Source organism: Camarhynchus parvulus, chromosome 1 (assembly GCF_901933205.1).
Source record: "Camarhynchus parvulus chromosome 1, STF_HiC, whole genome shotgun sequence".
NCBI classification, from domain to species: domain Eukaryota; kingdom Metazoa; phylum Chordata; class Aves; order Passeriformes; family Thraupidae; genus Camarhynchus; species Camarhynchus parvulus.
Window position 1 is genome coordinate 84,902,560 of NC_044571.1, and position 15,995 is coordinate 84,918,554.

Consider the following 15,995-nt stretch of genomic DNA (forward strand, 5'->3'; position numbering starts at 1 on the left):
CTGCAAGTATTTCATGCCAGATGAAAGTCACAAGGATGCTAGTATTATCTCAAGGAAGGAGACGTGCATGGGTAAAAATAACCAGCCAGGGTGAGATAGGGAAGAGGTCTTTAGTTTTATTGTCTGTGCAAACATTCCTCTGCCTTGGAGGACTGTGAGGTACCTTGTGGTACCTAGGACCACTCCAAAGCAGTTACAGGAAAAGAAACTAAAATCCAATCTCCCATTACATATTGGGGAAAAACATATTTGAGAGAGGAAGGTCATAGAGATGGGAGGAAAAAATTCTCTTAATTAGATTTATCCCTGACTAGAGCCCAATCAACTGACCTGCACATTTGGTTTTTTTTAAGATTGTCATCTCCATCATCTTCCAGTGGAAGGTGTCCCTGCCCATGTCAGGGGGGCTGAACTAGATAATCTTAAGGTCCTTTCCAGCCCAGATAATTCTATGAATCTATGACATCTAAGTGTCCTAGTGTTATCCCTTCACAGAGGAAGTAGTTGAATGTTCTTCAGTTTATGTCACAGCACCATGCCCTCAGCACATTTGAGACAGAGCAGCTGAAGATACTGAAGCCCACCCTCAGGTGGGGGAAAAAGCCAAGGAGCATGGATCATCCTCTATATTTCCCTAAGAGCAAGCCAGATTTTAAAAGAATCGCATATTTCACCTCTTTTCACTTTAAATTACTGTTTGCAGGGTGCAACTCCCAGCAGCAGGACCTTGTGTCCATGCCAGCATAGAGGGGCAAAGGTTACATTTACAAAGTCAGATGCATCAAAAAAGCTGCCACTGGTGTCAGCTGGACTGAAATATTTCCATCTGCACTAATGGCCTCTGAGTGAGCCCCAAAGAGCCCGGTGTGTGTTCCCCACCTTTAGTTTCATTGTGAGTGTTTGCCTCCAGCCTGCTGTGCCTATCAAGGATGGAGAGAGGCATTTTCTCTTTCATTTCCATTCCCATTAATACAGTTGTATTTTGTGAGGTGTTTGTTTACATGAGCCTTCTCAGTTCTCTCCTCTCAGGGGAGCCATTAATTTATCTGCTTTGCTTTTCATCAACGGGAGTTGACAGAGGGAGTTATGGGTTAACTGCTCTGTTTAGAGCAAGTGGCAGGTGCTGGTATCACTCAAACTAAATGAAAATATAAATATCTCTTTATCTACCCAAGAAATCAGCTTAAAAACCCCAGTGTTTAAGTTCAACCTGTTTGTAAGCCTAATGACCCAACTCGGCACTAAACCTGTTTATTGACAGCTTGAAGGCTGGACTGCTCCAGACCCCAGCTACGTATAATTATGGAAAGAAAATTTTTAAAATGCCTTAATCATAAAAGGCACTATGCTTATTATGTCAGAAAGGAGCCTAATTTTGGAGAAAAACCTGCTCTATCAAACCCAGGCCCCCTCAAGGGTCCATGGGGGCAAATCAGCAGCTCCCAAGGTCACAGGTTGCATCTGAGAAAATTGCCAATGTACTGTCTTACATGTTTCTTCATAGTTTCATTTTGGCTCACCCCGAGAAGGAGATTTTCAAAAGACTCCAATTTCTTAATTTCATTCCTTTTTGTCCTTAGCACTGACACTTTTGGAGACTGAAATATGACGCAGTGCAGCCCATACCATAAAAAAGAACATTAAAAGGTTTTGTACAGAGAGCTGAGCTTATAAAGCCCCATTTTACTCCCCAAGTGAAATGAATGGAAAATACTTCTAAGTAATTTAAAGGACTTTGGATCAGATGCACAGTTCACAAAAGCCATGGTGGTATAAAACTCAATGCCAGTCAGGAGATGACAAAACAGATTCACTCCTCATTGGTCAGAAACATAGGAATAAAACTACTGATTTGTGGAATACCTTAAGATATAGCTTATACACAGCATGATATCCAAAGGAAAAAGCTAAAAAGTAGTAAGAAAGGTCTGGGTTGTTTTTGACATTAATTTTTCCTACATGGGATACCAACAATTGCTACTGAAATAAAAGGAAAGAAAAAAATGAAAGAAAAAAAAGGAAAGAAAAACAAGGTAGTGAAGCGAGGAAAATATGTTGGCTGCATTTAACTGGTTTGCTTACATCAGTTTTCAACTCTTCTTGAGAACAGTATAATAAAGGTAATGGAAGAGAGAATAAAGTCTCAACAGAAATTCCAATTAATGGCAGAGAAACTTTGTTCTGTAAGCAAGGAGGAGGAATAGATGAGCTGTGGACACAGAAACCCCTGAAACCCCTTGGGGTTTCAGCATGGCAAGGCAGCTTCCATGAAGCAGCAGCAGCAGTTCTCTTGTCAAGGAATGGAGCAACACTATCTCTCAGAGTCACAAAATGTACATCTGCCCATAGATGGAAGGGGCTAGTGCTGGAAAAGATATTCTGGAATGGTTATTAGAACCCACCCGTTCTATTGCTTGAAAACTGGTTAGAAATAAGATTTTTAGGTCAGGCAAGTTATTGCATGCGTGACCTAAAGTGGAAACAGCTCCATCTGCCAACTTAGATGATGGAAAAGAGTATCTCAATCTGTTTTCCTTCCCATCCCAGTGTATTTCCTCTTGCTTGAGCCTTGCATCTAATTGTGAAATGCCCCTGTAAAACCAGATTGATATTAATCTCGCTTGCATAAAGTCGGGGTAGGCTACAAAAATAAAAAGGTAAGGATTTGGGAGATAAGGGCTCTTTTTCTTTTAATTTCCAGACAATTTCCCTGATCTGCTTATGGTGTGGTTTTATGAACAGCTGCATCAGTATCCCCAGGGAGGCAGGAAGCAGCAGGGTGGCTGAGCCCTAGCAGGAGGGAGCATCTCAAGTAGGGTTTGTCATCAGAAACATTGACACAGGGAACCATTCCTCTACTGAGGTTGACATTTTCAAACCCAGGAGCCTGCACTTTGGTGAAAACAAACTTATGTTTAAAGGCTTCTTGGCAATTGGATTTCCAGCAGATTTCTGCATCCAACAGATGCAAGCATTGATCCAGCTTCACTTGGGCAATGATATGTACAATAAGACATTTGGCTTCAGGAGTGTGTGACTGAGGATGTTGCTGTCTTCTCTGTCTCCATCTGTACTGCTTCCTTTACAGACATAATTGCTAATAAATTAACATTTGTATACTGCCTTGGAAATCGTGAGCTTAAATATAGGTTTTTATTAGCTCATATCCTGGCAAAATATTTCTTTCATACAAATTACTTTTTGTAATTGAATTATGCCTTGCGATTTTTAAAACTTACAAAGTGGTTAGACCCCTGCTATTTATCATTCTTCTCTGCAAGAGTTTGCCAAGGTAGGAAGGAAATTGGTAGAAAATTTATTGCAAAAAAGTAGATAAGCATTTTACTTTAGGGTTCTTTTATGTCCATGGTTCCAACAAGCCTAATAATCTTTGCAAATCATTAGCATGTTATAGCCCAGAATCCATCCTGAAACTGATGATCTCACCTCATAAGTTTCTTGTTAGACTCCTAGACTCTCTCAGACATCTTCTTAATAGTGATATGTCTCATAAATTATTTATTGAAATGACATGCTTAAAAGCATCAAAAAAGACCTTTTACTTGGCTGTGAAACAGCTGGAGAATGGTTATATCTGTTTCTCATAAAATGGGCCCAAAAGATTAAATGCCTTGTCCAGGATCACACAATAAATTAGTGGTACAGCAGGGCATAAGACAAACTGGTGCTATTTCCCAGAGTCTTGCTCTTGCTTCTCAGCAGTAGACATAACTATCTCTTCATCTCAGCAACTGTTGCATGGCCCAAAATGAAGATGGCTTACTTGCTACTGAAACTTGTGGTCTCCATCTCTTAAATTCTCTTATTCTTTCTACATTGGTGGAGCTGGTGACCTTTGTGCTTTGGGTGGGCTTTGTTGTTTTTTTATCATTTCTAGAATGTAGGCTTTCCAGAGATAGACAGTCACCTATGACTTCACATGAAACACTTAGGATTCAGAGACAGCCACTGAATAAAGCTCCATGTGTTTTCCCAAGTGTGATCTGATAGGTCTCAGCCAAATGATGGAGGCTGTTAGTGAGTTTTACTTCATTGTCTTTTGCTTCCTAAAGCATATAAAAGATTGTGTTTGTTGCATCTATTTGAAACAAATAGTAATAATTAACATTTATATAGCACTTTTTGCTTTTTAAGCACTGCTCAAACACTAATTACTCTTGGTTTAGTGTAAACTAATGTAATCCCACTCTGTTTTGCAATCTACTTGCATCTTTTGTTGACTGAGAGCTAGTTCAATTACTTCTAATCTTTGGTCTAGCTAGTCAGTAAAGGTATGACTAAGAAGAGACATTTACATCTTCAATTACTTTCTCCCCTCCTCGGCTCCTTTATTTGCTTTTTCTTTTTCTTCCCACAATGTCTTTTTGCTGAATATTCTTTAAGATGGATTCCTTAGCATGGCAGCAAAGCTTTTCTTCAGCAAAAGAGTGGGCCGTTCAACTCATTCTGTTAAATGTTATCAAAACTTGTTCTTATAAGAAAGATTTAATAAGTCATTCTGTTTTGCCGCAGAAAGTCAAATATAAGATATTTTCCTATGGCAAACCAGAAAATTTATCACTTAGTCTCTAAACTAGTGATCTTAATACCAGCAGTGCAGAACTCATTTTTCAGTTCGGACTTGGATAAACTCCTTAATCTCTTATCTAGCATTTTACCAACTGAAAGATGATTGAATTTCATTATTACTGGCACAGAATCCAAGAAGTCCAGTAAACAGGCTTCTGATGTGCAAAGAGGAGCTGGGGTTTGTGTAGTCTGTGCCACTGACTTCCTGCATTATTTGGTCAGGTCACCTCCTTTCTGTTGGTCTGTTCTGCCTGTAACATGGGAGAGATGAAAATGGATTTCCTTGAAGGCTAAATCAGTAAGAAATCTGAGTTTTTGCTATGTGTTTAAAAAAAAAAAAAAAAAAGAAAAGTAGAAATAAACCCTACTGTTACTCTGTTAGCTTTGAGCAAATAGAAAAGCAGCATTTTACAAGAATAGAATAAATGTAATGTCTGATTTTTTTTTACCAGAAATACAGTGTCAGTTGTCATTACCTTATTAAGATCCTTCCTTAATGCACCTTTCAGTCAAGTGTCATTTGTACATCTGGAAGAGTGTATGTATGTCTGTTTTGGAAGGTCACTGAATCATAGAATCATGAAGGATTTGGGTTGGAAAGGGACCTTAAAGATCTTCTAATGAGCAGGGACACCTTTTGCTAAACCAGGTTGCTCAAAGCCCCAACCTGGCCAGGGACTTGAACACTGCCAGGGATGGGGCAGCCACAGCTTCTCTGGGCAACTTGTGCCTGTGTATCACCACCCTCACAGGGAAGAATTCCTTCCTTATAGCTAATCTAATCCTACCCTCTGTCTGTCCGAAGTCATTCCCCCTTGTCCTATCACTCCATGCCCTTGCAAATTACCCTCTCTAGCCCTCTTGTAGCCCCTTCAGGCATTGGAAGGTGCTGTAAGGTCTCCCCAGAGCCTTTTCTCCATATCCCTGTACATGCAGTGCTAAGATGCAACCCAGCAATCAGGTGTAAGTCCTCTTGCATGTGCTTAAAATCTCTTCCTAGAGGTGATCCCCCTCCTTGTTATTCCAATGAAGGGGCCCTTTGTTTCAGAAAAAAACCTCAAACACTTTCTATTTCTAATTTACTATTTTTACCTCTCTCTTTTTTTCCCCATAGACATTTTACTTAAGAAAATACACTTCCTACTGCATAAGCTTATTGTGCTGTTGAAAGTGAAGCTCTGGACACAGTAGGGGTTACACTGATTAATCAATCCCTAGCATCTCTCAATGCACTCTGATTATCTCACAGAGAAGTCCTAAAATGAATCAAATTCATGAGCCCTTGCAGTATTATTTTACAGATAATTCATGTTTTAATAAACTTAGTTTGAAGTTCAACCCTTTAGGGAATTTTATCAGAACAAGAAAATAGGTTGGTTTCTCCCCCCGCTAAAGGAAGGCAAGGATTACCCAGTACCACAGCATCCATGACAAGAGCAGGGACATTTTTACATGTGATGCTGTAGTAAGACAAGGACAGGTTGGCCTTGTGACTAATCCTGCAGGAATTTTCTGGGCTCCTTACATGAATTCAAGTAACTGGATAAGATATTTGCCCTTGCCTGTAGAAGAGGGGTGGTAATACTTTTTCCCTACTCTAAGTGTCCTGCCTGATTAGGTGAGAGCTTCCCCCTGCTGCAGGAAGTTTCTCATCTTATTGTTCTGTAGTGTCTATAAAATTAGTCGTAATAAATAGGTAGATACAAAGTAAATCTGTCCCTAGCAATACTTTTTGAGCATAATTCTAAGTACATTCCTCCAAATTCAGTTGAGCTTATGGCATTCCCTGCTATTCAGTGGCAGTAGTGAAAGGCAGTGCTGTCCAAAACTACTTTTCCATTGTTTCCACCGTCAAGCCAATGACAAAAAGGAGAAAAAATTCAGATCTTGGAAGTTTTATTTTACAGGTCTCTTTCAATTCCAGCTGTCACCCTGTGAGCTGCTCAAACCCCAGGCTGCATCTGAAAGGTGTAGAACAGAGGATGCTCTGAACTCTGTTTCAAACAGGAGGTGCACATCAACGTGATACCTTTACTGAGGAATATGGATACAGGGTGGTGTCTGCAGGCAGAAAAGGCAGACATGCTTTCTTTCCTAAAAGAGTCTCAGCCTCCATTCAGCTCTTTTCAGAAATAATGTATGATAGCAAAAAGATACATCTGAGAGTAGGTATGAGTTCAAGGCCTCTTTTCTTATGGAAAAGGCTGATGGCTCATCAATACTCCCATGAAAAAGACCATAAACAGTGACTTCAAATGAAAAAAGTACATGTTCACACCACACAGAGTCACATTGAGGCACTGCACACAGGATGTGGTGAAGGCCAAAAGTATTTAGAGCCAAATGGGGTTAGGCAAACTCTCAGAGGACAGATTCATGAGGGACTGTCACACCCAGTGTTCCTGCAGAGAAATTTGCTGAAGTGGATAGAGGGGAAAGACCAACCTTGATTCCTAAATCACCGTTCACAACCACTGTCCCCTTTTTGTCTTCCAAATTGACTGCGTCCAATCCATACAGGGGTAATAGAGATGGATAGTTTCCTTGTTCAGTTTATTGACAGGGAAGTAGGCAGACAGAGCTAGTGTATTTAGGCATGGGAATTCACTTACCTAATTGTGGAATAAAGAGATTGGATGGCACAAGGTGTGCATGGGAATGGTCTTGGAATTGTTGCTACATTTTCATTTGAGTCACAATTTAATTACAAAGGCTTCCTGTAGGCCACAACAGAATGCTGAGAATTAGACACAAAGCTTACCCAGGAGTGGGTGTAAAGCTTAACACCCTGAGTGAGTCCTGTACCAGGCTTTTCTTACTGTCTAAGAGATGAGACACTGGCACAGGGTGCCCAGGGGAATTGTAGGTGCCCCATCTCTGGAAGTGTTCACAGACAGGTTGGAAAGGGTTTTGAGTAACCTGGTCTAGTGAAAGATGTTCCTGTCCATGGCAGGGAATTAAAAGTAGGTGATCCTTAAGGTGCCTTCCAAAACAAAGACATCTTACTTGTTGTCATGGAATCCATTCTACAGTTCTATGACTAGAAATTATCTTGTTTGTTTGTTTGTTTTGGGTTTTTGCTGGTTTTTTGTTTTGTTTGTTTTTGTTTTTGTTTTTTTTAGCAAACAAACCCCAGGCTATGTTTTTATTTTCTGGAAGAAAAAAGAAAAATTCTCCCAAACAGTTTGAGAAAGGCTACGCCAAGGGCTTTCATCTAGGAGGCTTGAGACACATTCAAAACTTTGTCCTGACTCAGATGAAGGACATAAATTTTAGCTTCCTGTATCCCAGGCAAGAGCCCAAATTAGAAAAATGTGGGTAATGGAGAAAGAATGGGAATACTTTCAGTGAATACTAGCATTTTATGTCGCCAGTTCTTTGTCACTCTTGAGATTTGCTGATAAATGTGCTGGTTTTACATGGGGTTTGGATGTGTGGCACATCATACACCAAAACCTTGAGTCTGACAAAGACAGTTAGGAAAAATTTGTAGGCTGATCATAAAAGAGTGTATGTAGTCAGGCTGTATCTTGCAGCATTTATTATTTAAATGCCATTATGCACTCTCTATTAAATTGAGGTTCTGAAGAAAACCCACTTCATCCAAGAATGGCTAGTAGACTCATAATGAGGATTGCAGTATAAAAGTAAGATTTTTTTTCCAAAATAATTTCCATTTTGGAGTAAGCCAGAGTAGGGTTCTGATGGCTGCAACTGCAGACTGCTTATACTTGACAAAAGTCATTCAGAAGAATTTTTAACTTCAGGCCCTAAAATCTTCCACTAGCACAAGTTAAATGTTCCAGCCCATGACAGAAGACTTAGGGAGTTGCAAACGAGAAATAATTGAGATAATTGCATTCCAGCCTCCTCCATGTTTTCCCACCACTACTGTTTCAAGCTTTCCTGGGCCTCCAGCTTAATGCAGTTTTAGATTTATTCGTGAAAAGGTCACAAACCACATTTTTTGGACAAGGCATTACCAACTGTCTAGCAAGTCTCTTACCAGTAGAAGAAAGGCTTAGTGGTTGAGACCAGAAAAGGGAGGATTTGTTACTTTCTTTGAGTACTGGACTGAAGCCAAGCAGTATTACTTCAACTCTTCATTCTCCACCTCTCTTGTGCCTGCTTCTTTCCTAGGTCTTTGCCAAAAATGTGAGACGATGTTATACCTATAGCTTAATTTATTTCCTATGAAGATCTCTTGGGATTTGAACCTCTGTTATAAATCTGAAGCTTAAGGTTTAATAAAAAACACAGGAATCATTTTTGTTATGGAAGAATCTCCCAGAAACATGGTAAATGGCATCACAGTGTTTAAGCCACAGTAGTGTATTTGCTAAGATCAGATCATTGCTGACTCTGATCACCAGGCAATACAAATTTGATTTGAATAACCCCTGAGTACATGCTGAAGGATTTGCTGAATGCATCAGAAGGAACATTCACCTCTACATTTATGCCAGCTTTGTGGCTTAGATGAGGTAGAATGGGAGGCAGTATTTTAGACAATTTTTGACAAATAAAAATGACCAAATAAGATTTCTCAGGTTCAGTATTTTGTATAAAGAAGGCCAAGTTTTTCAAGGTCAGGTTGCATGGGTCTCTAAAGAACCTGGACTAGTGCATTGCATCCCTGCCTGTGGCAGTGAGGTTGGAACTAGATGATCTTTAAAGTTCCCTCCAGCCCAAGCCTTTCCATGAGCCTATGAAATCACAATAAGGAGACTTGAACAAGGCATTTCGTCCTCATGGAAGTGGTAGGACTGTCAGAGTGGATTGCCTTCTTTCAAATATGATGAAAGAAGGTGATGACTTAATTTGGTGTAGGGTATTAATAATCAGACACAAAGTCATTTAATCATCTGAACTTGCAACTTCTTTGATTGCAGCTTAGGGTCCTGAGTTAGAGCTAATTTCCCAAATAACATGGCTGGTTTGCCCTGAGTATCTGTTGGTGTCTTTGAGAAAGTTTATATAGAAGGTCAAAATCTGTCTCCCTTTTGACTCTGAGTGGGGTTTTCATCACTCACCATGGGATTTCATAGGTCAGATACAACTGCAATTGTCCATGCTCCACAGTCCTTCTGACTGAAGGACTCTGTTGAACATGAAAGAGCATCTTGTTAATAATACCTGAGGTTCATGCTACTGTTCTCCAAAAAGATTTCAGGGATGCATTGGCTACAGTTTTTTTAATTAATTATTCTAGTATGCTTATGTGACTTGGTTCTCAAAAAAATCAAGGGCTCAGTATCAGGCTCAGCCTTGGAGATAAAGTTGCTGCCCTCAGTTGTGTTGTTTTATTCTTGTACCACCTTAAGCAATTCGCTTTGGCTTCCCATGGCTCATCTCTTCCTCTATAAAGTGAAAGAAAGGGTACTTGCTCACTACTTACCAGCTTTAGGTCTTAGTTAATGATTCGATTTGTGCAGCCCAAAGGAGGGAATATAAAATTAAGCTTACTGCTTGGCATCCTATGGCTGTCCTCATTCTACAAGGGGCAGCAGCAGTAAAAAATAGGGAAACATATTGCCCTAAGCAGTGAAATGAAATCGAGTTCAAGAAGACAAAAAGTATGCCATGTCAAGTAGTGTAATGCCATTTTTGCATAGGCAGTTTTGCAGAGGAAAACAAATGAGAAGTGAAAAGTAGTCCTTTTCCTTCCTTCAGCACAAAGGTGGAGGTGGAATCAACCCACCAGATCTCATGCTCACGTTTTCTTGCAGACAAGATACTTCACTCTTCCAGCTTTCTCATCATCCTGTAGCCATAAGTATATGGGAAGTACATAAAGCTATCTGTACTGTTTAAACCCTCACATTTTGACAGAAAATTGGATGATATGACATGCTGCCTCCCAGAACAGGCGCTGTCTATCACCTTGCTGCTAATCTCTGTGATTAGTGACCTGCAATGTAAGTCAGCTATCAAAGACCACCTGTCCTTTTTGCTATAAGCACCTCCCAGCATATCACTTTGTGGTGTCACACTCCCTTGTCTGGTTTTTGATTGATGCAAGTTTCTCTTTTGAGCAGTGACTCAGAAAATAAATCATACCCCTTGCCATTCATTGAGTGTGATTCTGCAGCACAAAGCCAGTGTGGTTAATCAAAGCTCCAAAGAGCAACAAAAAACAACAGAACTGAGAATGAGGAGGAGAGATATAAAGGATAAAACATCATAAAAAGAATTGTTTGGGAGCCAGCCAAAGCAAAAGCAAAATAAAAAGTGCTGCAAATAAGCATTATGTTTGCTGCACTACTGCACCAGAACCAGAACACTGATTTTTTTACTCCACTCCCTGACATGTGTGCAGGGATGTGAGAAGAGTCTCACACTCCTGAAAAATATAACTATATCAAGGAATCTGATTTTACGGCTTTTACTTCTAAGTAACCCTTTCTGGGGTCAGTGGGATTTTTCTGAGTAGAGTAAGTAAAGACAGAAGGATGCTTCTGTTGTGAGCTGTACTCCAGACCAGTTTGTGATTCAGCTGGGATTGGACCCCCATACACAGAAGGTTGCCAAAAATAGGAATGACTACTGCAACTAATTGGCTTTAAAGTAGAATTTTAAAAAAGGAAAAAAAGGTGAAATTTTATATGTTATGCAGACAGCAGTATGATGAAAGAAACAAACAGAACTAGAAACACTGCATTATAGGACAAGAAAGCCCTTTCCAAATGTAAATGATTCAGAGCAGAAGGGTTTTGTGCTTTTATAGAGGGAAAATGAACACGGAAATGGAAAGGTCCATATTAGAAAGCCTGTTTTTTTTACATCCAGTCCAGCAAGTTTATGGAAGCTTTTAAAATTATGAGGAGCAATCATGAGCTAAAGACGGAAAGAAACTGGTGGTTGAGTATGTAATTCAGACGAGTGTGATTCTTTGTGTTTGTCATGTGCCAGAGAAGTCAGGAAAAATGTGAGGTGTTGATGGCACTTATGAAATTGTAGCAGAAGTAAAATCTAGACACAAGGAGTAGCAGAAAAAAAGTAATAATCTACCACAGAAAAGCTATGAAGCAAACTCTCTGACAACAGAACTCCGTTGAAAGTAAGGTATCTAAACCATCTGGGAATTGGGCCATAAAACTGAGATGACAAGAATGGCATGTCCATGGAGAAGTGCTGGAAACTTACTTAAGTCAGGTAAATGCAACAGTTCAGTCTTTAAAAATAGCTTTAAAAAAATCCTTCATTTTGTTTTATGGAGGTAACCTTTCTATTTGGAAAGTCAACCCAAGTTGTGAGGGAGAGAGAAATAAAAAGTTGAGAAGAGTTAAATTTATAAAGACATGAATGAGTTGGGAATAGAAACACTGTTGTAGAGGAATGTGCATATGGATGGTGCAAATTTACAGGGCTATTTTTGATGAACTGTAGAAGAATTTTCAGTTTTTCAGCACCTTTCCTTACAGAAAGAAAACCCTTCATCTGGTGGGAATTCAGTCAATTTCCTCATGTTTTTTTGTCATTTCCTAAGTTGCAAGGTTACTAATGGTAATTACAGACCCTGTTTGTACCTTGTGGCTCTAGCAGTGCAAAAAGGTTTCCTTGGCACAAGTTACTCTCCTGCTAGAGGGTTTTTAAATGACCAGCCCTAGGTAGGAATTGCGACAATGCTCAGGAGCAGAAGAAACCACCTTTCCTCATTTCTTTCTTAGAGAGTAACCATTTCTCACTCACATTCTGCTATCTTCATCCTCCATAACAATAAACCACAATTTCAGTGTTCATTATAGCAGCTCACAATACTGGGCTTTTGTGAAGCAGCCTGTTTTAAGGTGTTATATTCAAAAGTATAACAAACCTGCTCTTTCTAAGATTTTCAAACAGAGATGCTATAAAGGGGACAAACAGATTCAATAACAAGTGTAAAAAAAGTCACAATTTTTCAAACAAAAAAATTTTTTTTTAAAAAGAAAGGGGAGATGACAGTGCACTGAAAGGCAATCAGATGCTCTATTTCTTTTATTTCTTTCCAGTGTGAAAGCACCAATATGTTTGATTCAATGCAAAAAAAATCTCCTATTTGGTAGATCTCTTACATGCCGCGATTGCTCTATAGCACCAATGCAATCTCCTTCACTATTGCTTCTACATTCAGGCCTTAGTTTTGTATCCTTACTCTGCAATACATTAAACATGTCAGTTTTGGCTGGTGAGTAATCCCATTTGCATTCACTGTACTGCATTTACCTGAATGAATTTAAGTCAATGAGTTTGGTGGGTTTAAAAACATATTTGAAGTCAAAGTGGTGCTCAAGTCTCTGTGGATGACTCAGATAAAGCTTGTTAAAGACGCTCCTCCTTCCCCCTCTCCCTTCCTTAGTGTTCAATATTTTCTATGCATTTTGCTGACAAACAGAAGGTATGAACTTGATCTGCCACCATCTCTGGAATAGACTGGAGACAATGGAATTGTTTTTTTTTGTTATAGTAGTGCCTTAATTCCCAGGAAGAATGCTACAGAAGCCATACAAGGTGTTGGAATTGGGGTGTGTCATTGCAAAGTTGGTTTTGGAGGTTTTTTTTGGACTAAAACCCTTCAGTAGTTTTAGCACAATCAGAATTGCAGAAATCGGAGTGTATCATGGTTTAACCCCACGAGAGGCCCAAGAGTGTAATTCTGCTTCTTTGCCCAGCTGCCTGTTTACCTCACGGCCTTCCTGTCATTCTTGTTTCCTCCCGCAGTCTCTCTTCGACTCCAATATTTTTGTAGTTGTGCTTGTGCCAGACAGCTTTTCAAGCAAGAAATTAATAATAAAATGTTGTCTTCAGGCTTCAGTATTACTATTATGATTTGTAAGTTATCAGACCCTGTGCTGGGAGTCTCCCATTCTTTACACATCCTTAATTTAAAACTCCTCAGTTTTAAAACCCACTAATGCTAAGTTACACCACATCCCTTTAAGCTGACCTACAAAGCTCACAACACATCCATCCTCAACTGCTGCACCATAGCTGTGTGAGGGCAGATGTAGACTTGGTATTAGGAAGAAATTCTTCCCTGTGAGGGTGGTGAGGCACTGGCACAGGTTGCCCTGAGAAGCTGTGGATGCCTCATCCCTGGCAGTGTTTGAGGCCGGGCTGGATGAGGCTTTGAGCAACCTGGTCTAGTGGAAGCTGTCCCTGTCCATGGCAGGGAGTTGGAATTAGATTATCTTCAAGGTTTCTTTCAACCCAGACCGTTATAGGATTCTATGATTCTCTGAAATCCAGGACACAGCATCTAAAGCAAGTCTAGGATCTGAGTCATGGACGAGTAAGATTTGATTAGTACATTCAGGGTTTAGCTTTTCAAGAAAGAAATGCGAACAGAATGTGATTCAGTTCTTGCCATATATTTCCATATGTATTTGCTGTGAAAAAGACCAAGAACTGATAGGTTCTTTCTGAACTTTTCGCTTTCTTTTTTTTAAATGCTGATGGTAAACAACAATATCCTGGGGTGGCATTTAGAGAATCAACTTCTGTTCTTTAGCAGTCAGGAGGATTCAGTTTCAGAGAAGCTCAGTGCATAATTACAGACTTTCCATGTTTGGTTTGTGTATTTTATCATTATTTTTCCTCATAAACAAGTTTAGATATTAAAAAACATATTTTTCCATCTTGATGCAAGGCATTGCCTTTTTTTTCCTGCTTTCTGTCACATTTAATAAACTTGAAGTAAAAATACCACTTATTAGTTATTTTGACAAAAATACTTTTAATACGTTTTGTTTCTGATATCTGTTTTCTCTGTGTGCAGATATGTATGCTTGTATTGCAGTGTTTATATACATTGGTTTTTCCACAGAAATAAATCCCAGGCCATGTTGTTACATGAAGCAGAACACTATCATTTATTTACACTTTCTCAGCTCTGCTTAAGTTTTAATATATTTACAGCTGAGTAAAGATGAGCCCTCTGAAAAGGAAGACATTTTTATGCAATTTCCATCCACGTCACTCCTTCAATCCTTTCTCCCTCTCCCTTCCCAGTTGCCTTCTTACACCATCTCAGTCTTTTGTTCATACATTCTAACCTCATGATCTGTGGAAACATTTTTAAAACCACAGGACAGCATTTTTCCAGAGCCCTCCAGTTGCCCAAATAGAGACATTTCAGCATTACCTGATTTCCCAGAGATTAGATGACTGATGAATACATGCCTTCTTGAGGTGTCTGAATCACTTCCTACAGAAAGAAGACACACAATATCACAATCAGTTTCAAATTCCCAAGTATATGCCTAGTTCAGACAGATGCAGGTTGCTGCATATATGTATCCTGTTAGCAGTGGCAATTATTAAATGAGTCACACATAATTGAGACTTTCTTTTTATTGGTAATTGTTCTAAGAGGGTTTTTCTGGAATCCATTAAGTAACATCCCTTTTCTTCAGTGTAAGAATGTATAAAGAAGGCAAATTAGCCGTTGAGTGCCCAAAGGCATGACATTTTTTAATTCTCTCTCTCAGGTTATTCCAATCTGACCGCCACACAGACGTCATTATTTTAATGTTGAATACTCAGACGAGGGTGCCATGGATGTAAAGGAAAGGAAACCGTATCGATCTCTGACTCGGCGCCGCGACACTGAGCGCCGCTACACCAGCTCTTCAGCCGAGAGTGAGGACAGCAAGGCACCCCAGAAATCCTACAGCTCCAGCGAGACCCTGAAGGCTTATGATCAAGACTCCAGGCTGACCTACAGCAATCGGGTCAAAGACATGGTGCACCAGGAGGCTGATGAATTCTGCCGAGCAGGTGGGTGCTTTTCAGCAGATGCAGCTGTAAGCAGCATGAGGGAATCAGCTGAGAGCCAGAGTTGAGTGGGAGGCTACCTTTGAAAGACTCTGAGGCCAAAACCATGATGTAAGAGAGAGACTTAAAGGGAGCAGCAGAGATCACCTTCACTGTATTGCACAAGACACTGTGTGCAGCCCAGTGTCCTTAAGCGGCATACCCATATCCCATGTTCATTAGCACTTACTAAGACACATTTTCTATGTCTTAGTCTTTCTGTCTGCAGCAACACTTTGCTGCTTCCCACCATGAGACTAGAACCCCCTGTACACGTGCTGCACAGTACTGACGTGGCATGGAATGTTCCTGCCTGCTCAGGAGACCTTTCACTGTGTCACATGTCTGCTCTGTCATGAAGGAAGTCAACAAGGATGCTGAGGCAGGAGGCAACAAGTGGAGAGCGTTGCTGTCCACACTGTCCATCCGGTCTACAGCAAAACCCAAGAACCCTGGAAGAAAGGACACAACTGAGTTCCAGATGGAATGACCCCTCTTGGCATTGTACATGGCCTGCAGGCTTTAGGTTTGCCTTGGGGACGTGCTTCAATGTGAAAGAGTAAGGAACGTCTTTAGGACTTACAGGAGCACATTTAGTGAATCTGAGTCCC

The 15,995-nt window shown here is 40.1% G+C and overlaps 1 protein-coding gene across 3 annotated transcripts in view; it reads left to right on the forward strand.

The window, feature by feature from the left end:
- TENM4 (teneurin transmembrane protein 4) overlaps nt 1-15,995 on the forward strand; it is a 595,878-nt gene that overhangs the window by 236,014 nt on the left and 343,869 nt on the right. For all 3 annotated transcript variants that reach the window (XM_030971231.1, XM_030971250.1, XM_030971240.1), the window contains exon 4: nt 15,060-15,348. In XM_030971231.1, the coding sequence (XP_030827091.1) occupies nt 15,126-15,348 (223 nt within the window). In that variant the 5' untranslated portion in view covers nt 15,060-15,125. The remainder of the gene's footprint in view (nt 1-15,059; nt 15,349-15,995) is intronic.